A 22,053-nucleotide genomic window follows, 5' to 3' on the forward strand; every position below is an offset into this window, starting at 1 on the left:
GGGGAAAGTTCATTCATTCATTCATTCATTCATTCATTCATTCATTCATTCATTCATTCAGTTGTTGTTGTTGTTATTCAGATCTATTTCCCGCCTCTCCCAGAACTGGCTCATGGCGGGGTAAAGTTGTCGGTCTCAAGCAACTATTCACCTGAAATTACGTCTATGGTTGCAAAAAGTTTGGTGGAAGTTTTACAAGTTTGATCAAAGCTTTTTTAAGTGTATCCTATTGCAATTGTTTTGTTGTTGTTTATATATACATATATACATATATTGAGTTGCTTGATCTTTCTCTTTTATACGCTGTAATGCTATACTAATAAAGGTAACGAATGAATGAAAACAAATCAGAAATCTGTGCTGTACATTAAAGACATAGCCCCCAGCAACATAAGTAAAAGAAAAACAAGTGCTAACCATTAAATGATATTCAGTATTCGGAGAAGAATCATTGTGCTGTAGTGGTTGGACTAAGATCTGGGAGGCTCAGGTTTGAATCTCTGCTGGGTGACCTCTGGCCTAGTCACACACACTCAGCCTAAGCTGTCTCCCAGGGTTGTTATGAAGATAAAATGGAGGAGAGGAGAACAAAAATTGTTGGACCACTAATGGGGAGAAAGTTGGGTATAAAGGAGATAAATAAGTCTGTGAATTGTTCATTCTACTACACAACATTTCTGGGTACTAAGTGTCACCAAGTGAACTACAGATCTCAAAATGAGGTTAATTCATTTTCCATCCTAACTTTATTTTAAATTTATGTTACCCTCAGCCTGTGTGCTGGAACGTAAATTAAATCTGGGCAGCAGTATGTCAGTATTGGATTTTTGTACTGCTTCAGGTATATCTATTTGTTTTTAATAAACTACAACGATATAGGCTAGATATCAGGGGGGGAAATTTCACCGTCAGAGTAGTTCAGCAGTGGAATAGGCTGCCTAAGGAGGTGGTGAGCTCCCCCTCATTGGCAGTCTTCAAACAAAGGTTGGATACACACTTTTCTTGGATGCTTTAGGATGCTTTGGGCTGATCCTGCGTTGAGCAGGGGGTTGGACTAGATGGCCTGTATGGCCCCTTCCAACTCTATGATTCTATGATTCTAATCCAGGTTTTATTTTATTTTACACTTCTATTTATCTGCTGTTTGTTTTGCTTGCTTTACTTCTAATCTTCTTTTGTCAGCCTTGCCTTTTTTCACCTAGCACCTGCTACTATGAATTAACTACGTACCAGTAAAGCATGACAATATACTTGCTTCCCAAACTGGAGTATTTCGGAACGATAAACTATGAAGTTATAGTTCTGCACCTATAAAAGACATTTTTCTGATCATTACAATTTTGCCATCCAGTAAAAAGTAAAGTATTTTATGTGAATTGCTTTTGTATAAAATCTCTTGCATAGACAATCTGTTCTTAAATGAAACTTTTGAGATGCTGTATCAGTACAATGTGGTGGTATTCTCAAAGGGTGGATTCTGTTTTTAATTTATGCATGTCATTTTTCCCCATTTATTTACTGTATTTCCATGATCCAAATTTTTATCTGAGGCTGTTATATAATATTGCAATCAAAATGGATCAGCAGAATTTCCATGAAGGTGACTGAGATGATCCTCTACCTAATGCTTTATCAAGTTCAGCGATGTATCCAGAACTCTTTTATTATAATTCAGTGTGCTCAGTATGCACATTAAAGAGCATCACAGCTCATTCGAGAAGATAAGAATAGAAAACAAAAAACCTCAAGCAATTCAGTAGAAAGGCAACCTGCATCTTCACTATAAGACACATAGTGATTTCTGGGGGTGAAAGACAATCTCTAATGATTATGTTAATAGCATGAAAAAAGAAATCCGTTAAACTGTTTTTTGTGTTGCTGCTTATTCAATCTTCTCCATATCGATGTTGACATAAAAGCTATTACAAGCTGTAGGCGACGAAGTATAGATTCTGCCTTGCTTTATTTTTATTATTCACTGTGACGTCTAATAGCCAAAGGCATTTAAGTGGCGCAAAACTGTTTTGAATTAACAAAATCTCCCATTCTTTCTCAAATTGTTCCTGTGGCACTTAACGTTCATTGCAAAAGCATGTACCGTGAAGACATGGACATACTTTTAAAAAACAAGTGGTCTTTTGTGTTATGACCACTGCCAGCAAAAAAAAAAAGAGAGAGAGAGAGAGAGAGAGAGCAATAATGATGGCTTTTGAATATGTTCCTCATCGTTATTTAAATTCACATGAAATGTTTCAGCCACAATCATCTATGTGATCCTAAATGGTACATTATTTTATCTTAATGTAGCATTTATGCTGGCCATCCTGCATGACTATGCAAAATATGGTCATCTTTAGTTATTTATTGCATGTTCTTATACAGCTTCTGCAGATCCTTTCAGATCATGAGAGTTGTATTAAGGAGTATTTTGGGGTGTGAGCTAGAAAAAAAAAAAAAAAGCTTTGTCCTTGGCTTGCTTGGAGCAGCATTGTTTTAATGGTTGCCAGTGGGGAATAGAGAGAGGAGGGTTGCTGGCTCCAGGTCAGGGAACTATTGAAGATTGTTGGGTGAAGCCTAGTCTTCAAGGGGGTATAATGCAATAGAGTCCACCGTCCAAAGCATCTGGAACTGACCTCTGTAGTATGGAGCCGAGCTGCAATTCTGGGGGATCTCCAGGTCCCACCTGGAATCTGTCATCCACAATTGTTTTAGGAAAACAAGTGAAAAGGGAAAGCTCTATAGGACAGTACTGAAATGTTCCTTCTTTTCAAAATGGTGGGAAACTTTAGCATTAAAATTGGGTGTTTCTAGATGGCTGATGGGATTACTGTTTATTACACTAACACAGAGTCAGAACATTGATCCTTCAGGGTATTCTGCCAAGTAGGTGTTCTCCATAATCTCAGATGTCTTCTCCACACCACCTACTACTAGATTCTTTTAACTAAAGATACCATGGACAGAACCTGATACCGTCTGCATGCATTCCTTAAATGAGACTTTCTCAAGCAGGGTTTTGTGAACCCCTGGGTTTCTTGAAGATCCTGGAAGGGTTTCCCAAATGGGTGAGAGTTAATTCATTTGTAATATATTATTTGTTAATGGCCCAAGTTGGGTCTGGAGGAGGTGGGAAGGGGAGGGTCCCCAGGTGGATGTGTACTTCCCAACCAAATTCTACATGATCATGCCACTTCTGGGGTTTCTTCAAGCCTGAAGAATGTTTCAGGGGTTACAAAAAAAAAATGTTGAGAAAGGTTGCTTTAAATTGATTGAAGAAGAAGAAGAGTTGGTTCTTATATGCTGCTTTTCTCTACCCAAAGGAGGCTCAAAGCGACTTACAGTCGCCTTCCCATTCCTCTTCCCACAACAGACACCCTGTGAGGTGGGTGAAGCTGAAAGAGCCCTGATATTACTGCTCGGTCAGAGCAGTTTTATCAGTGCTGTGGCGAGCCCAAGGTCACCCAGCTGGTTGCATGTGGGGGAGCACAGAATCGAACCTGGCTTGCAAGATTAGAAGTCCACACTCCTAACCACTACACCAAACTGGCTCTCTGATTGATGTTATTAGTAGGTAAATTTACAAATATTTTGTGCCCATGTTTCAATTGAAGTCAGATAATTTATTCCAGCTGCTGCAGGGATATGACATCACATAATTTCCTCTTCCCATTTTGCTAATTTTAAACAAGCTTCTCCCCATATGCACCTATTATGCCCCACTAAGATGGTGATGAAAGAGAAACTCCTAATGTTGTATGTTCCTTGTGTTCATGCATGTGGATTAGGAAATAAAATTCTACGGGCCCTGTCACCCTTGGCGGAACCATTTCTCCCTTGATCACTTCTTTTATTCACACTTTTGCAAAACAAGACTGCCGTCCCTTATACATTTATTTAGAAGTAATTCCAATGGAGAAAATGGGACTTAAATCTATTAGACATCTGTAGGAATGGCATGAATATGTGCTTTAATGCGGCTCAAACCTGGTTTCCTGTTTCCGGACAAACTTTTCTATCTTCCTGATGATGAACTGTTTTTCAAGAGAAATAACCTTAAAGGCTATTTCTTGGAGCACTTTCCTGTTGGTGTGGCTTGTTGTTTGGCATCATTCATTGTTAAAAACGATAGTTTTTTAACCTTTTCCTTGATATCCCATGACATTCGGAAACAAAAGTTCTATTGAAAAGAAAGCAAAGGCTAAAAAAGTATTTGATTTTGATTATAATTATAAACCCCAAGTTCCTAGGGCAATACTCTAGGAACAAAAGTTCATTTTTATAAACTTCCTCCTCTTTGAAAAACAACTGTCTCACTTGATGTCTGGTATGTTCTTCTGCTGATGCGTGCGGCCACTCAGTGACTGACTTCAACTTGATCAGGCCTTAATGGCAAGATTCTTTTCTCCATTTTAAAACTCCTCTGTTATATATATAAACTTTATCTTCATTTTCTTAAATGGGGTCATCCAATTTTTTTGTACAATGTATAGGCAGGGCGTCACATGTTGGTTTGAAGACACAGGGCTTAGTTATAAATAAGGCACTGTTTCCAATGCCAGAAAAGTTTTTTAACATTAAAGAGGTGCAAAGAATTATTTCAACACAAAGGTCCTTACTAAGACGATTCAAGCTCCAGGGCTTGAATGGCATGCTAGTATCCTTACTCATTTATGTTTTTTAAAAAGGGGGCACTTCCCCTTATGTTTAATGTACTTTTGTCAAAGTGCTTTGCAAAGACCCCAGATATGAATATACGAGGCATGAATTTTAGTGCAAAAGCCTATCAGTTTATCATATTAATATGGCTTTTCCTGGTTTAACATGTAGACTGGGAAAGGTTTGCAAGGATTCTGGAGGAAGCTGTCATTGGCATAGTTATGAAACCCAACTCCGAATTTTCCTTTTTGACTAAGTCATGATAGTCACTGTATGCTCCAAACCTTATCTGTATGTGTTAATAAGTAAAATGAGGACTTGTTAATTGCAGCTTACTCCAAATGAGACTGAGATGCTGCTGGATATTGGGAATTACGGTGGCATTCAGTTCAGATAAGATAAGAAGGATTATTCCTGTTATACAGTTCAAGGCTTGAATCCCTCCAAGGTAAAAATAATTTCATCAGTATAGTGCCAATTGTTCACAGCTTTGTGCCCATGTTGTTAGATTTATGGTTGATAACAAAGTTTGAAATACTTTGAAGAAGAAGAAATTTGGCAAACTGAAGACTATTGAAACAGCTTTTATCTAGAAGTCTGTCTTTGAACTTTTACATTTTGGATGCCATGCTTTATCAATAATGTCAGCACCCAAGTGTTATGCGATAGAAGCAGTGAGAAGACAATTGTCCATTTGAAATCATGTTATGTACAGTTTGGGGACAGCTTTAACATCTTTTCTTTATAAATATACTAGTCTTAAAGCCTGCTGCAGGCTAAAATGCAGCAGGCACTTGCGTGAGAAAGGGGGGGAGAGAGGCAGGCCTTCGCAGGCACAGAGAGGCCTCCTGGCCCCTCGTGCATCCCACAGTGGTGGTAGGGCAGGGGTGCATTGGCCTTGGAGCTGGCGGGTCTTCCGCATCCTCATTGTTGGGGGTGACAGCAGCCCCTCGCAGGGCTGAACGTGGGCGGTGGCTCCTGATAGCTGCTGTGCAGTGGTGGTGGCGGCGGCAACCGTCAGGTGGTGGCAGTACCTCATGGCTGTGCTAGGTGGCTCAGTACTGCCCTCTCCTCATAGCTGGTGGGGGTGCGTGGCAGCACTCGCTGCTGCAGGCGGCTCGTCCCTGGTGTCACGGGTGCCTCCTTGGCAGTGCTGCTACACGGGGCCCCTCCTTGCTGCCGCTGCCAGCTGCTGTGCTTTGCTGCCTGGGTGGAGCGTAGTACAAACGGTGGCCCCGGGAGTCAAGTGCATCCGCAGGCAGGGTGGCTGAGCGGCGAGCAGACGGCCACGGAGGGCAGCCCTGATTGGGCTGGATTTGAGTCTGGACACTCGCTGTGGGCCGGACACGCTCCACCCTAGGCCAGTTTCCCAAATATTAAGAGAACCCATGGATAAGGATAATGGTGTGGTCGCTATGTTCTTGTTACAACTCCTAATGAAATAAATTTGGATTTTGCCTAACACAGTGTTGCATTTTTCTTTTGTGTCTGATTAATTACACTGTTGTTTAGCATCCAGTTCAGGACAAGATGGACTCCCCCTGAATGAACAAGTCTGTAACTTAAATCCATGTTTACAGGTGGAGCTGCAGGTCTGCTCTGCGTCATGCCATGCCTTTGCTCAGTTTTGAATCCACTTAAGGCAACATTCCGTGACTGATATAATCTGCCCTCCATTATCCATGCTCTGATCACGGCCAAGTTGAACTACTACAATGAAGTTTATGTGATGCTGTTCTGAAGACTGCTTTAGCTAGTGCAGAATACACCAACAGTTGCTGTCTCATTTTTGCCAAGAGTGTATTTTGCCAGTACGGAAAGATCCACGCTGGTTACCTATTGACTTCAAGCCCAGTTCAAAGTGCTGGCTATTATGAGCCCAGTTCAAAGGGCTGATCTACTTGCAGGACAGTATTACTCCCATAAGAGATTTCTACCAGCTCAGATTTTCATCAGGGGGCCTTTCCTGCATGGGCCACTTTCAGGGGTGTAGTCATCAAAATTAGAGCTCCTTGCTTCAGAGTTCTTGTATGTGGAATTCCTTCTCTATATCTGTTCACCAGGCACATAGCCTTTTTTTTTAGTTTTATCTTCCAGGTTCAAACCAAAACAAAAACCTCTTGTTTTTTTCAGAGTTTTTGCTTTAATTTGGATCATAATTTTTTTTTTGGCTGGCTTCTTTAGTTCTTTATGCTATTTATATACCTTTCTCATTAAAGCAGTCCAAATGGCCCAGTTCCTCCCACACTTGTTGGAGTTTGAGAGCTAAGCAGGGTTGGCCCTAGTTCGGGAGGGGCCATGGCTGACTGGCAGAGTATCTGCTTTGCATGCATATCGTCCCAGGTTCAGTCTATGGGTAATATTTTTTTAAAAAGTGGGACAACTATACTACAGGAGGGACAATTATCTCATTGATGCAAAGTTGGTCATGTCATCATAAATTTGCAGCTACTTTACCCCCATTAGCCCTGACCTGGATAGCCCAGGCTCGACTGATCTCATTAGATCTCAGATGGAGGGGGAGCGGGAGGAGGAGGAGGAGTCTCCTCAAAGCGGCTTACAGTCGCCTTCCCTTTCCTCTCCCCACAATAGACACCCTGTGAGGGAGGTGAGGCTGAGAGAACACTGATATCACTCCTCGGTCAGAACAGCTTTATCAGTGCTGTGGTGAGCCCAAGGTCACCCAGCTGGCTGCATGTGGAGAAGCGCAGAATCGAACCCGGCTCGCCAGATTAGAAGCTCACAGTACTAACCACTACACCAAGACAAATAAGATTTAGTTTAGTTGTTAACTCATGGCTAGGACTGGAGATTTGGAAGAAAAATTTTTATACCCTGCTTTTCACTGTATGAAGGGGTCTCAGAACAACTTAAAATCACCTTCCTTTCCCTTCCCTGCAACAGACACCCTGCGAGGTAGGTGGGTCTGAGAACAGCCCTAGCTGAGAACTGTGACTGGCTCTAGGTCACCCAGTTGGCTGCATGTTGAGGAATGGGAAATCTAATCCAGGGCCTAGTCTGCATACACAGGATACTTTCAATGTGCTTTGGCAGCTGGATTTTCCTGTGCGGAACAAGAAAAAATCTACTTCAAAAGTTAATTGAAAGTGCATTATCTATTGTGTGCTGACTAGGCCAAGGTCTCCATATTAGAGACTCCTTGCTGTGGTCTCTCCTCTACACAAAGCCCACCCTCCCCAAGCTTTGCCCCTCCCCCAATCTCCAGAAATGTCTCATAGAATAATAGAATAATAGAGTTAGAAGGTACCTCCTGGGTCATGTAGTCCAATCCCCTGCACTATGCAGGACACTCACAACCCTATAGCTCCTCCACTGTGACCTGTCACCCCTTTAAGCCTTCACAGAATCAGCCTCTCTGTCAGATGGCTATCCAGCCTCTGTTTAAAAATTTCCAAAGATGGAGAACCCACCACCTCCTGAGGAAGCGTGTTCCAATGAGAAACTGCTCTAACTGTCAGGAATTTCTTCCGGATGTTGAGATGGAATTTCTTTTGAATTAATTTCATCCCATTGGTTCTGGTCCTTACCTCGGGGGCAAGAGAGAACAACTCTGCTCCACCCTCAATATGGCAGCCTTTTAAATACTTGAAGATGGTTACCAAATCCCCTCTCAGTCGTCTCCTCTCCAGGCTAAACAGACCAAGCTCCCCCAAACCAGAGCTGGCCTCATTGAGGTTTGGTCAATGGAGAGATGATTCATGGACTAGTGTCCAAACCTTCTGAGAACCGTGTTACAATAATAGAAATTCCATCTCACATGTTGGGCCTCCTTTATTTGGGTAGGACAAAATCTATATAGGGCCAAAGGCAAACGATAGCTATGGCAAATGGCCCAGTCTTCCTTAATTGTAAGGTGAAACTGTTTACGTAGCAAACAATTACTGTTCTGTGCAGCTTCCAGTGCTCGGCCATGTTTTGAACACAACAAGCCATTGTGAGGATCCTGAAGTTCAGAAAGGAGCAGCCCCATCTTATCAGGAGGTTGTGGCATTCTCCAGGAGGGAGCGTGTATGGTGAACAAACTTGCTTCTCATTTTTGTTCCTGCAACGTTACATGAGCGGTCGACATAAAGCGAGCAATCGTACCGATGAAGAAAAATCCCATTGTCTGCTCGTACGACTGGAACGAAAGCTGAATAGTGAATTGGCCTTAAGCAAACCATCAATCTGACTTTGATAACCCATCACTTTCAAAAGCCCTTTTATGTTTATGAAGAAAAAGCATGACGTCAAAGCCGTGGAAAAAAAAAATTAATACCCAAATTTTCAGGCTAAAGTTGCATTGCTTCCCCCAAAAAGCGCCTTCTGTTAGTTTCTCTGCATCCATAACTAATTAGTTTAGCGTATTAGAAACCAGGGCCGTTATACCCAGGTTTCTTGTGCCATTTTGGGGATAGCTTGTTTATGGTGCTTCTATGCATGAGCCTTTGAACTGGAACAGCAGAGGATAAACAGCTGCCAAAGTGATTCTCTGCCATTACTTGGAATATATAAATGCCATGCTGGAAATGCTTGAATATAATCATTACCAGGTGAGTCCTCTTGCCCTCACTTCCCACGTAGTGCAGGATTTCTATTTCATTTTTTAAAAATTGTTCTTTGTATTGTACGGCTGTGATATTGTGCATCATTACAAATCCCGCAAACCCCTAGTTTAGTAGGGCTATGCCTGGAGAACTATGTATAGTTTTTGCTAAGACATAGTCTTTCTTCCTTAGCAGCACCTAATAAAAAAGAAGCTACTTAAGTGTAGTTTAGTTATTAAAGAATGGAACAATCTGTTGTAAGTTACTGCTGCGCTTTCTTATACGTGTGAAGGCAAAGCTATTGGGGTAAATGAAACCGATCCCGTTTCATAGGTGAACTTGTAGCGGCTAAGCACCAATATATTATTAAGTGCTGGATGTGATGGTATACATTTTAGGATTTCTTAGACTTGTATTTTTGGTTTTAGATCATCATGAAATTGGTTAATAATCTTAAATATTTCTTGCATCCATAATCTTTTTCGTTTTCTGCAAGCTTTTTCTTTTTAATGAGGAAATCGTTTCTTCATTAAGCTTTTGGCTATGAATTTTCATAATTCTTCAGATTCTTTGGCCAGATGTGTGGCGGCTGTAGCAGGATGGCTCTGACAGAGCCTCCTGAAACTTAGCCCCTAAAAGACGGAGGTCCTGTGGCTGGGGGGGGGGGGGGGAAGGCCAGCAGAGGAAGTATATCTCCCCTGACTTGACGGAGTGCAATTAACAACCTTGTGTACCATCAAGAGTTTGGGGGTGACCTTTCATGCCTCCTTATCTCTGGAAGCACAGGTCATGAGTGTGGTGTGGCAGGCATCTTGACCTTCAAGGCCCTATGCAATCTAGGCTCTGTGTACATGAGGAATTGCCTCTCCAAAATCGCTCCCCAGAGAGCGTTGCATTCTGTGAAAACCAACTTGTTGGTACTTCCAGTTTCAAAGGCCATTCTTCTGACCTTTACCAGAGCCAGGGCTTTTTCGGCCCTGACTTTGATGTAGTGAAGTGAGTTGCCAGTCAGAATCTGGTCTCTGATGGAGCTACCAAAATTCCACAGGGCATGTAAAACAGCTTGCTTCCTCCAGGTTTATGGCTCAAGTCATAGCTGTCTGGTAATGATATGGGCCTCCCTCCTTCTCTTTGCCCCCTCCATTTTAGATCCTCCCAATCCAATTAACACAGCAGAGGGTATCTAGGCGTTGAAGGGGGGAGAGGTATTTATTTCATCTGTATTTATTGTAAACCACTCCAACCCCGCTTGTAGGAATGAATGGTATATAAATCGAATACATACATCATTTCATAATTTATGTCCTGTTTTAAAAAATCATTTGTAACATTCAGAATATAAGTACTGCTGCTTTTCGAAAAGCCTGTTACCTTTTGTCTGAACTTTCAGAATGGCAAACTTGACCAGTTGCATTCATTTGACTGAATCATATGCCCCAAAAAGTATGGAATGAAGGAAGCCTAATAGCTTGTGGCTATTTTATGTCTTGCAGGTGCAGACTCACCTGGAAAACCCTACCAAGTACCACATCCAACAAGCCCAACGCCAACAAGTCAAGCAGTACCTCTCTACCACGTTGGCTAACAAGCACGCCAACCAGGCTCTGAGTTTACCATGCCCAAACCAGCCTGGGGATCATGTTATGCCGCCAGGCACAGGAAGCAGTGCACCAAATAGCCCCATGGCCATGCTTACTCTTAACTCCAACTGTGAAAAAGAGGTAAGATTGAAGGGGATGTTCTGTGTTGTGTGTTGGCCATAGCACCATGTCATTGTCCAAATGTGCAAATAGGTCTCCAGTCAGGTTCATTCATGGCATTGACTCTTGCATTTACAAACTTATAGCTTATTATATAGATTGGGGAGGATGGGGGTGTTAAATTAATGAATGAGGGAAACCATCTGTGTTAATATAAGATTGCAATGTTGGGTTTTTTGACATCTGTACACACTTTTAGTAAGATTATTTAGTCCTTTTTTTAGGACTGTGCTATGTGGGGGAGTAGGCTACTGATGTTTTAGAGTACAAAGCCCTTCTTGTTTCTTTACTGTGACTTCCCAGGCTAATATTATTATGACTCAGTGTAGAGTTATGTAGCATTGATTTTCTCACCACAATGCGGCGTTTTGCAGTTGCCATACTGAGAAGCATAATGTGGACTCTAAAGAATAGTCCTGCTGGACATAGATCACCAGTCAGTTGGGCAATACTAACATCTTCTTTTCAACTGTGACCAAACATATGTCTCAGGGATGCTCCCAAGGAGGGCATGAATTGACCTCCAGAATTGACTTCTGTAATTCTCTCTACGCTGGCCTACCCTTATCGCTGACCCAGAAATTGCAGCTGGTACAGAATGCAGCCACTAGAGTCCTCACAGGTACATCTTGGAGGGCTCATATCCAGCCGGTGCTGAGGCAGCTGCACTAGTTGCCAGGTGTGACAAGGATCAGGTTCAAGGTTTTGAGCTTTAAGGCCTTACGCAGTCTGGGACCCACATATCTGACAGACCACCTGCTGCCTTATGCCCCCCCCCCCCCGCAGAGTGTTACGCTTTGCGGGTTCCAACTTACCGATTGTTCCCAGGCCCCAGGAAGTTCGCGTGGCCTCGACCAGGGCCAGGGCTTTTTCTGTCCTGGCCTCGACCTGGTAGAATGAGCTCCCAGAAGAGCTAAGGGCCCTGCAATAATTTTCTGTATTCTGCAGGGCCTGTAAGATGGAGTTCTTCTGCTAGGTCTTTGAGTAAGGTCAGGGCGTGGGAAATTGGATGGGCCCCACTAGACTGCAATGGAGTTGGCATCCATAAGTTGTCCCTTAAGGCATAGGGAGGGGAAATTGTCGGTTGAGAGGGAGGGGATAGTTTGCCACCCAGATATTGTTTTAATGGGGGATTAAGGGTATCACCCCAAGGGTCAGACATGACTCGGTGCTTGCACAGGGGATACCTTTACCTTTTTAAGGGTATTATGTATTTGTGGGACATTATTTTATGTAACCTCTGTGAGACGGCTTGACTGATAGCACTGGGTAAAATGATGATGATGATGATGAAGATGATAACGAAGGAAACAGGTCTTCCCTTGTTGGCCTGTAACAAATACTGTTCAGAGGTATACTGCCTCTGAACCTGGATGTTTTATTTAGCTCTTTTGGCTGACGGAGCCTGTTAGACTTATCTTCCATGGATTTGTCTAATCCTCTTTCAAAACCATATAAACTTGTGGCTATCACCACTTCATGTGGCAGCAAATCCATGAGATAATTAAGCATGGCATGAAGAAGTGCATTTATTGTCTTTGATGTAGTGCCAATCAGCTTCATTGGATAATCTTGAGTTTTAAAGTTATGAGAAGTGGAAAAATGAACACCATCTCTCTCTCTCTCTCTCTCTCTCTCTCTCTCTCTCTCTCTCTCCCCCCTGCTCCAAACCATGAGTAATCTTATAAACTCATAGGAAAAGCTTTTTAGTCTGTTGGCCATATTAGTTGCCTCTATTGGCACTGTTTTCTGGTTCTAGGCTGTTCTTTCAGAGACCAGAACTATAGATAGCATTCCAGATGTGGTTGCATAGCTGATGTTACATTACTAGACAGTTCATTCTCAATCCATTGCTGAATAATCCCTATGTGTTTCTTTCATGGCCTCTATCCACAAAAAACCTCAAGATCTCACAAAAGCACACAAAAGCTCACGCCTTGAATAAATCTTTGTTGATATTAAAGGTGCCAGTGGACAATTTTTGTGGTGCTACTTCAGACCAACACAGCTGCCCACTTGAATCCTTCCCAGAAAGTTCAGCTCCCCTGAGCATATAGTTAAAACTTTATCTGTTGCTATGTGTGTTTTCTCTTGTGCCAGTACTTATGCATTAACAGTTTGTTTAAAGTTTGTTGGTTTAAAAGCAGGATACTTTGAAAGTGATATAGTATCGTACTCACAGTTGTGCACAGAAACTCAGTACAATAGTTTGCTGCATTGTTTTGATTGCAGTCTGGGATGTAGGTGGCTTAATGCCTATGGAAGCCACTTGGGTCCAAGGTGCCTATTGCTGTGTCGTTATGCCATCATAGACTAATAGATGGCATAACATTCAGAGCATCGGTGATTCTTGACTCTGGACCAGAAGTGGTTAAAAAAAGTGGCATTCTCTGTGTTAGAGAAAATTGGAGACTGGCATGCACGCTTAAACTACATTTTAGTGTGCAATCCCATTTCCACAGCCATTGGTTTGAATTAAAAATATATACATTTTAAATAGTCTGTTGCCGCCATCTATTATGCTGATGGCCAGTACTAAAGACAACTCAGTTACTTAATTATGCCCTTGTGCATTATGTAGAATTTTTGGTTACATTGTGAGACTGAGCAACAATTAGTTGATGGGTTTGGGGGTGGGGGGTTGTTACTATTAAAGCAACTAGTAATCAAGCCTGCTGCAACTAATACAGCGTGCGCTAGGTTAGGGAGCCCCCGGCAGTCAGGCAGAGCACGGCTGCCGGAGGCTCCCTTGGCCGTCGGCCTGACGCGGCGAGAGGCCTCGTGTCTCCCGCCGCGTCAGGCTTTGCGCCTCTTGCCGCGTCAGGCCGCCGGGCAGGGAGCCCCCGGCAGCCGCGCTCCATTTGACTGCCGGGGGCTCCCTGGGCCGTCAGCCTGATGCAGTGAGAGGCGCTTTGCGCCTCACAGTTGCTTCCTTGTCGGAAGGGCGGGAATCGGCCGGTAATTGGCCAGGCCAACTCCTCCCACAAAGCGCTTAGTGCTTTATTTAGTCCGCGGCGCCCATGGCGCCGCGGGCGTGTTAAGGATGTATACCCTTGGCTTGTTTGAACATAAGAAAGCAGTATGCATGATAAGAAACTGAGCAAAATGGATTTAAGATGAGCGCAGAACATGAAATCAATGGTTTGGGTAGTAACATTAGGCAATGTAAGGACTATGCAAATCAGTCCACTGATAGCTAGTTAGTACTGTACTGCGTTTGGCTTAGAAAACTGCTGCTGTATAAAAGATAGGTGAAGCATGAACCCACGGCTTGAAGAAGAGGGCCTGCCAAATTTGAAACATTCTTTGAGTCAAGTATGGTGTACTCACAAACATATGTCATTAAAAAAATACCATACCGGATGCAAAGCTTAGTTATTTATTGTCCTGCAGAATAGTTTGTAACACATATGAATACTGATCGGGACCAAACAGAATCCCTGTTCACCTGAATTATAAAGGAGAGCAGCACAAAAAAATTGTGTCCTTCATATGCAATGTGTTTGTGTCCGTGTGCATTCATAGCCCGTTTCAAAAATGGAGAGAAAATAATCCCTTTGCCTCCTGCAACAATTGATAAAATGTGCTCAGTCTGATACAAATTCTGGAAAAGATCAGGATTTTATTTTGCTTCATCCAGCCATGATTTAAGTTTATTTAATTCAACACTGCGGCCAGATGAGATATTTGGCAATATATAAAGTGCAATAGAGAAATACAAACGTTTTCTAAAAACAGAATAAAGGAAAAGATGCTTAACATTTTAAAATTAAAGTGTAAGGCTTAAAAACTAATGGTAAAACTACTCTAAATCACCAGTGGTAATGCAGAGTTCCTCGTTATCCAGCAATGAATTCTGTAGACATCATCCATGAACAGTAAAATGGTTCCCACTGCCACTTTTTTGTGTTTAATTACATATTTAATGAATTGATTGATTGTGTATTTAATTATCTTCCTGGGTTGGAAAGTCAAAGTTATGCTAGCTCAGTGCGTGCATGGCAATGGCTAATTCTAAGTGTGCCCTCTTAACTACTTCTCTTGCTTTCTCTAGTTCTTCTTTTTTTAATTTAATTTTTGTTTTGACAGGGATTCTATAAATTTGAAGAGCAAAACAACAGGGTAGAGACGGAATGCCAGGCACTGAATACGCATTCTCGAGCATCGTGCATGCAGGTAATTCCTCTTGTAAAAGTAGAATTTCCTGATTTTAGCCAGAGATAATACAGAATCTCATTTGTAAGTGTATATATATATATCATGCGTATTTCTGGAATATTCTCAGGACTTTCTGGAATATTCTCAGGACATTAGGTTCTAAGGTCTATACAATCTGTTCACAGATCTTCAAGAGTATGGGTTTTAGGTTTAGGATTCAACAATGCATTCCTAGGCAGCGTTACACCTGTGTAAGGCATACAGCTGCACTCTATCATTGCAATTGAGATTTAAAATCTGCCATCTTTCTTATCAGAGAGCATGGGAAATAGGCATGAAAACATTGCTGGTGAAATGACAGGCAACAAGGTGAAAAACAGAGAAACTGTGATGTCTGAGGAAAGTAGGAATTGTCAAATGTATTAGACTATGCTTTAAATGCACAAACTGCAGATTTGCTAGCATTTCCGCATATGAACTGAATATTTGGAAGTGGAGACATCTCTTCTATTGTATGATGGGAATGTACACTGAATAGATAGGATCTCCTGCTCCACATGCACGCTGGAGCTCTCTTAAGTGAAGCTCCTGGATTCAGGTGATTGAGTTATGACCAACTTGAACAAAAGACATCTGAATAGGTTTATGTCCTTTCATTGTAATGATTATATCCTTTCATTTTAATGTGTTGTGGATAACAGTTTTTCCTATGTTTATAAAGTTAGTGCCATGCACCAACCTAAAGTGCCAGATCTCAAAAAATGTCAGGCTGTGTTTCCCTCTGATTAAATCCCATTGATTGGAAAGTGCCTCTTCCCCGGTCTTCAGTAAGACCGTTTATGCACTGAGAACTTCACTGCCCCACCCCCCTGTCAGGAGCACAGATCGGGGGTGGATGAGGTGCACCAGGCCAAATGCTCCCCCATGTGGGTGCAGGAAGATGTGGGGCAACCTGCCACGACTAAAACTCCAGCCTGCAGCCCAGCATGAAACCTCCAGTGCATAAACGGTCTAACGTTCAAGCCTTTGGGCTTCCAGTGAGGGTATATCTGTGTTGCAGTCTTAACTATCATGCCCTTCTCCCCTAAATCATGGAAGTGGAAGTTTTGAGAGGGATTTAATCACTCTTGGTTAGCAATGTCCATCCTATTCATAGACTTGCTGATCAAGGTTCCTGGATTAAATCTATAAGCTAGAAGAAGATACCAACTTGGGGCATTTGTGGTGAGAATACACATTATTTCAGTCTCCCTATCACAGGGAATTGCAGTGCCTGATTCCAGTGCCCTGTTTCTGCTCCTCAAATGTGAAGAACTTGGATACTAATATCTGGCATCTACACCCCTGAAGGTTCTTTTAATTCTCTGTTAAGGTGTAGAATTCCTCCCATGCTTCTATTAGATGAAGAAGAGTTGGTTTTTATACCCCACTTTTCACAGCCCGAAGGAGTTTCAAAGCGGCGTACAATCACCTTCCCTTCCTCTCCCTACAACAGACACCCCATGAGGGTGGTGAGGCTGAGAGAGCTCTGAAAAGACTGCTCTGAGGGAACAGCTTCTAGCACTGTGATGAGCTCAAGGCCACCCAACTGGCAGCATGTGGAGGAGCGGGAAACAAATAGACTGAAGAACTAGGTGTGTGGGCGGACTAATACACATAGCTCTGAGGGCTTGGGAGTGGACATTGGTGTGGGAGAGATAAAGACATGGATTGTACTTATTCCTAGCACAGGGGCACTCTCTATCACATCACAGTGTAGAACAATACACGTACTCTTGATGCAGAACTTAATGCTGTAGTTGCCATTGCTCTTACTGCATCTGTCTCCCTGAGTTATGTGGTACTCAGTGCCACTAAACTGCAAGGGGAATGGCTAAAGGTCTGGGCACATTGTGTTTTCTACATGTGTGTTGATTTATAGTCTTTTTTTCATGCATTATGTTTGAGAGCCAGTTTGGTGTAGTGGTTAGGAGTGCGGACTTCTAATCTGGCATGCCAGGTTCGATTCTGCGCTCCCCCACATGCATCCAGCTGGGTGACCTTGGGCTCGCCACGGCGCTGATAAAACTGTTCTGACCGAGCAGTGATATCAGGGCTCTCTCAGCCTCACCCACCCCACAGGGTGTCTGTTGTGGGGAGAGGAATGGGAAGGCAACTGTAAGCCGCTTTGAGCCTCCTTCGGGTAGGGAAAAGCGGCATATAAGAACCAACTCTTCTTCTTCTTCTTCTTCTTCTTCTTCTTCTTCTTCTGAGTATTCAACCATACATACCGTGATCACCTGGTATCTGTAGTCCTTTTGCGTCACCATTTTGTCTGAATAGTGCACGAGGTGTATTTCTGTTCTAAGAATACTATTCAAATTAAAAAGAGCACCATACTTATTTTCAGCTTTGAATGCATGTGATGCAATATTCAAAATGGTGACTGCTCCTATCAAGGATGTCATGGACCTGGTACACACAGTTGGATAACCCCAAATGTAACACCCGAAAAGGACTAATAGCACAGTTTGATCTAATTTGTTTCATCCATGTTTTACTTGCTTTTACAGATGGATGATGTAATTGATGACATAATCAGTTTGGAATCCAGTTACAATGAAGAAATCTTTGGTTTAATGGATCCTGCTCTACAAATGGCAAATACGGTGCATACATTTTACACTGAGGGTTTTTTGGATGGGAAGGAGCTGGTTTGTTTTCTTGTTGACTAAGTATCTGATTTTCAGAATACCCTACCCCTGGTACCAGCATTTATTTAAAATGATAAGTTTTACTGGTTGAGTCTCTAAAATAAATATTACCATAGCAGCAGCCTGCTGGGTGATCCTTTCACTTCCATTCCCACTCCCTGAAAGAGTATACAATGAACTGTATGTATAGCATTCCAAAATACATTCTTGTTTGGTGGGTTACAGTGTCATCCCTCTCTTCATCTGTGGAGTTTGGGGGGCTCGCATGGTCTCACCATAATTGGCTCCTCCCAGCAACCTGGTGATCAAGGCAGACCAAGTGACAGGGACTGCTCACAGCCAGGGGTCAAGCTGCATGGTTTAGTTTGGATGTGAACCCAGGCCTCCAGAATGGGATACCCCAGCTATTGTCTCACAGTAGCTCTACCACCATGAAGAATTTTCCCCATGCAGAAATATTGATTAAACTTAGCTTAAGAGAAATAAATGATTGTATATAATGGTTGTAGGTTTCTGGTCTAACATAATTTGATTTTCTTCTTGTCATTGGTCTGTGGGTACTCAGAGTGCCGATTTCTTTCCCCTCCCCCCGGGCTCACCACCTCCTGAGTGTCTATGCTCTTGGCCTTTCTGACACCCTACACACTTTTCTTGCCTCATTATTAAGGTAGCCTGGATTCTAGAGACACAGAGGGAAATATATTAAATATGTTTGGGCTGCTGAACAGAATGTATTCCCCAATGACTTCAGGAGTAAAAGTAGTGGAGTACCTCTTGTAACTGCTGGGCAATGCCAAGTTTCCTCCTTTCTCACCTCTGAAAAATGCAGGCCTAGTATCCTTGCTAGCATTGCTATGGGGGGAGGAATTTCACTTTTTCAATTTTTTTAGATATAGTAATTGGTTTTTCTTACTCTCTTTTTAAAAAGAAATTTCTCTTTGATTTATGTTTGTAATTTTCTGTTACATCACATGGTGGTGCTCTCCAAGCCCCTTTGTAACTTCAGCCCTTGCAGGTTTTGTGATATCACAAGCCACAGGGTGGTACTCTAGCAGGAGAACCGGAAGGTTTGAGAAGACATTGCCTCCCTCTGAACATATGCAAAATTCTGAAACTTTGCAGAACTCCCCTTCCTGCTCCTCTTTTCTTCAAGTTTCTAATTCAATTCAAAACAAACTCCAGATTCCTAAATAGACAAGAACAGGGACTGTGGGACTGAAGGGGGAAATTGGGTAAAAAGGGAATTAAGAGAGTTTCTCTTAACTTTATCCTTGTTATGATGCCCTGTTGAGGAGACTGGCCCCATGCACGATCATTAGAGAAGATAGGACAATGCTGCAGAATAATACTAAGACTCAGTAAGTTTATCTACTTGAGATCAGCATCCAAGAGGCATTATTGCGATCACCTTTAAAAATAAAACCCAGATGGACATCAGCTGCATGGACATCAGTTAAATGAAACTTTGGAAGAGCAATGCCTGCATTTCTATAAAATATTTTTTTCATGCTCATTGTTAAAATTTGCAGCACTGAGATCTCAAGCTTCTAATAAAGGTATATTTTAAAAAATCCAGCAGACGAAGTAATTGACCTGCAGCCTATAAATAATTCTTTAGAGCAAACAATGATTCTGTTGTTCTGTTGCAAGAATTTAGGCTCTGTTTGCTCCAGTGATAGCTGTGCCCAATTGGTACTCAAGTATTTGCAGGGAATTGCGAAAGGTTGTTTCCATGAGAGGCATCATTTTGCTCATGATATATTCAAAGATATCGGAACACAGGCTATTTTTTCCTTTACAAAAATTCATATAAATCCTAAAACTACAACAGCAACAGGAACAATTTATTTATTATTTGTTTATGTATTTGTTATATTTATAAACTGCCCTCCCCTGAAGCCCTGGGTGGTTTATATAATAAATGCACATTTGTTCTAGGCTCCTTATGCCCAAATAATCCAACAGTAACAAGTGTGTATTAATTTAGGACCAAATAAAGAAAGCAGAATCACACTAAACTCTTAAATTAGATGGACTGAATGGATGGATGTTTGTAAAGAATCAGGTATAAAATGAGCTGAGAGAGATTTATGGGGAAGAGGCCAATGCAATGGCTGTTTGTGAAGATTACTAAAGTGAACCTCTTTATGCTAAGGCAGTAAATCTTTGATCACCAGAACTAGGAGGCCTGGTCGCCATAGGACATCCTGTACTCCAGATGGGGATTTTCCACTATTGTCCACTCCTTTCTCCTATTTGATTTTGCTATCTCTTTAAATAGCCAATTTAATGATGAAGTCTAAGGACCTCAGAAACTTACAACATTGTAATACTTGGTCCTAATGAACCATTGTAAAACATGTAATACATGTATTATTACATAATAATGTAATACATTGGTCCTAATGAAGAAAGTATTTGTGTTTGTGTGTGTGCTACTCAACTCCCTATAACTCATATCTATGAATAATGTACGTTCTTTTAGATAGAACTGCATTTGCAAGACTAAAGTGATATAAATATGTTAGTGGTTGGTACTTTGGCTTCCTGTACCAAGGAATTCTGGTTGGAATGAAGGCAATAATTCATTTCCTCTTTTATATTTTCCCAGCTACCTGTCTCTGGTAATCTAGTAGACCTCTATGGCAATCAAAGCATGCCTCCTCCAGGACTGAACATCAGCAATTCTTGTCCTGCTAACCTTCCTAATATAAAAAGGGAACTTACAGGTAAGAACAGTATTTGAAAGAATACTGTTTTTAGGTGCTAGACTGTGCTTGAAAACAGCCACACACTCCCCTTCCACGTTGCATACTTACCCTGATATGTCTTAAACAATGGCCATATGTGCTTGTAGAATGATGCATGTGGATGCTGCACAATATATTTGTGTATGTTTAGAATATGGTTGCCAGCTTGACTTGGTAAATTTCTGGAGATTTGAGGTGTAGTACCTATGTAGGGTGGAACAAGGTTTGAGTCCAGTACCTTTAAGATCAACAAAGTTTTATTCAGAGTATAAACCAGCCTTTCTCAATTTTCTCATTTTTTTTTTACCATTGAGAAACCCCTGAAATATTCTTCAGGCTTTGAGAAACCCCAGAAGTAGCATGATCATGCAGAATATGGTTGGGAAGCAGAGCTGTATACCTGCCCACCAAGAGCCCCTCTACTTCCCACCCCCTCCAGGTCTATCATTGGCCATTTTGGGATGGGTGGGTGAGTTGACATGACCATATAGGGTCATATCACCCAATCAATGTCTAACAAATTTTAAAAATATATTAAAAATTAGTTAACTCGCATCCATTCCGGAAACCCTTCCAGGGCCCTGGTTGAGAAAGACTGGTACAAGCTTTCATGTGCATGAAACAGAGTATCCTCAACTTTTACATATAGGTAGAGAGAAGGTAGAAGTTTTCAGTAGCCAGGAAGGGCTAGTTAAAGTCAAGATGCATAAGAAACTGAGTGATAATAGCTGAGATTAGGTTAAGGCAGTTATCAAGATCTGTGAATGGCTGTAATTACGCATACAAATACTAGAGTTAACAAACACATGCAACAATTGTATGCTTATTTACAGCCATTCACAGATCTTGATGACTGCTTTAATCCAGTCTCAGCTATTATCACCCAGTTTCTTATGTATCTTGACTCTAGATAGTCCTTCCTGGCAATTAAAACCTCCCATCTTATCTGCCTACATTTAATGGCTGAGGACATTCTCAATCGGTATATCTGACAAGGTGCACATGTACATGAAAGCTTATACCTTGAATAAAACTTTGTTGGTCTTCAAGGTACCATTGGATTCGCACTTTGTTCTGCTGCTTCAAACTAACATGGCTACCCACGTCAGTCTTTGTACAGTGGGTAGTAGAGGAAGCTCAGCAGGGATAGAATTCCGTAAAGTTCACCTAGGCCGTTTATGCACTGGGAACTTCACTGCCCCAGCTTCCATGCAGGAACACAAATCGGGGGCCGATGAGGTGCACCGGGCCAGATGCTTCCCCATGTGGGCGCAGGAAGAGGTGGGGCAACCTGCCACAACTAAAACTACAGCCTGCAGCCCGGCATGAAACCTCCAGTGCATAAACGGTCCTACTGAAGCTGCAGTTATTTGCAGTGGAACTGGTATTTGTAGTTTAGAGATCAGTCGTAATTCAAGGAGCTTTCTGGGCTCTTCCTGAGTTGGCAAGCCCAGGTGCATAGTTAGACTACAGTAATTGTTGGAATTGT

General features: G+C 42.0%; 1 protein-coding gene across 9 annotated transcripts in view; it reads left to right on the top strand.

The window, feature by feature from the left end:
* MITF (melanocyte inducing transcription factor) overlaps positions 1–22,053 on the top strand; it is a 163,993-nt gene that overhangs the window by 129,917 nt on the left and 12,023 nt on the right. For 7 of the 9 annotated variants that reach the window (XM_077325151.1, XM_077325149.1, XM_077325150.1 and 4 more), the window contains 4 exons: positions 10,697–10,924; positions 15,053–15,139; positions 17,674–17,769; positions 20,426–20,543. In XM_077325151.1, the coding sequence (XP_077181266.1) occupies positions 10,697–10,924; positions 15,053–15,139; positions 17,674–17,769; positions 20,426–20,543 (529 nt within the window). Of the gene's footprint in view, positions 1–9,062; positions 9,210–10,696; positions 10,925–15,052; positions 15,140–17,673; positions 17,770–20,425; positions 20,544–22,053 lie in introns of those variants that run through there. The other 2 variants (XM_077325158.1, XM_077325156.1) reach the window with 2 other exon arrangements.

Source organism: Paroedura picta, chromosome 3, assembly GCF_049243985.1.
Source record: "Paroedura picta isolate Pp20150507F chromosome 3, Ppicta_v3.0, whole genome shotgun sequence".
NCBI classification, from domain to species: domain Eukaryota; kingdom Metazoa; phylum Chordata; class Lepidosauria; order Squamata; family Gekkonidae; genus Paroedura; species Paroedura picta.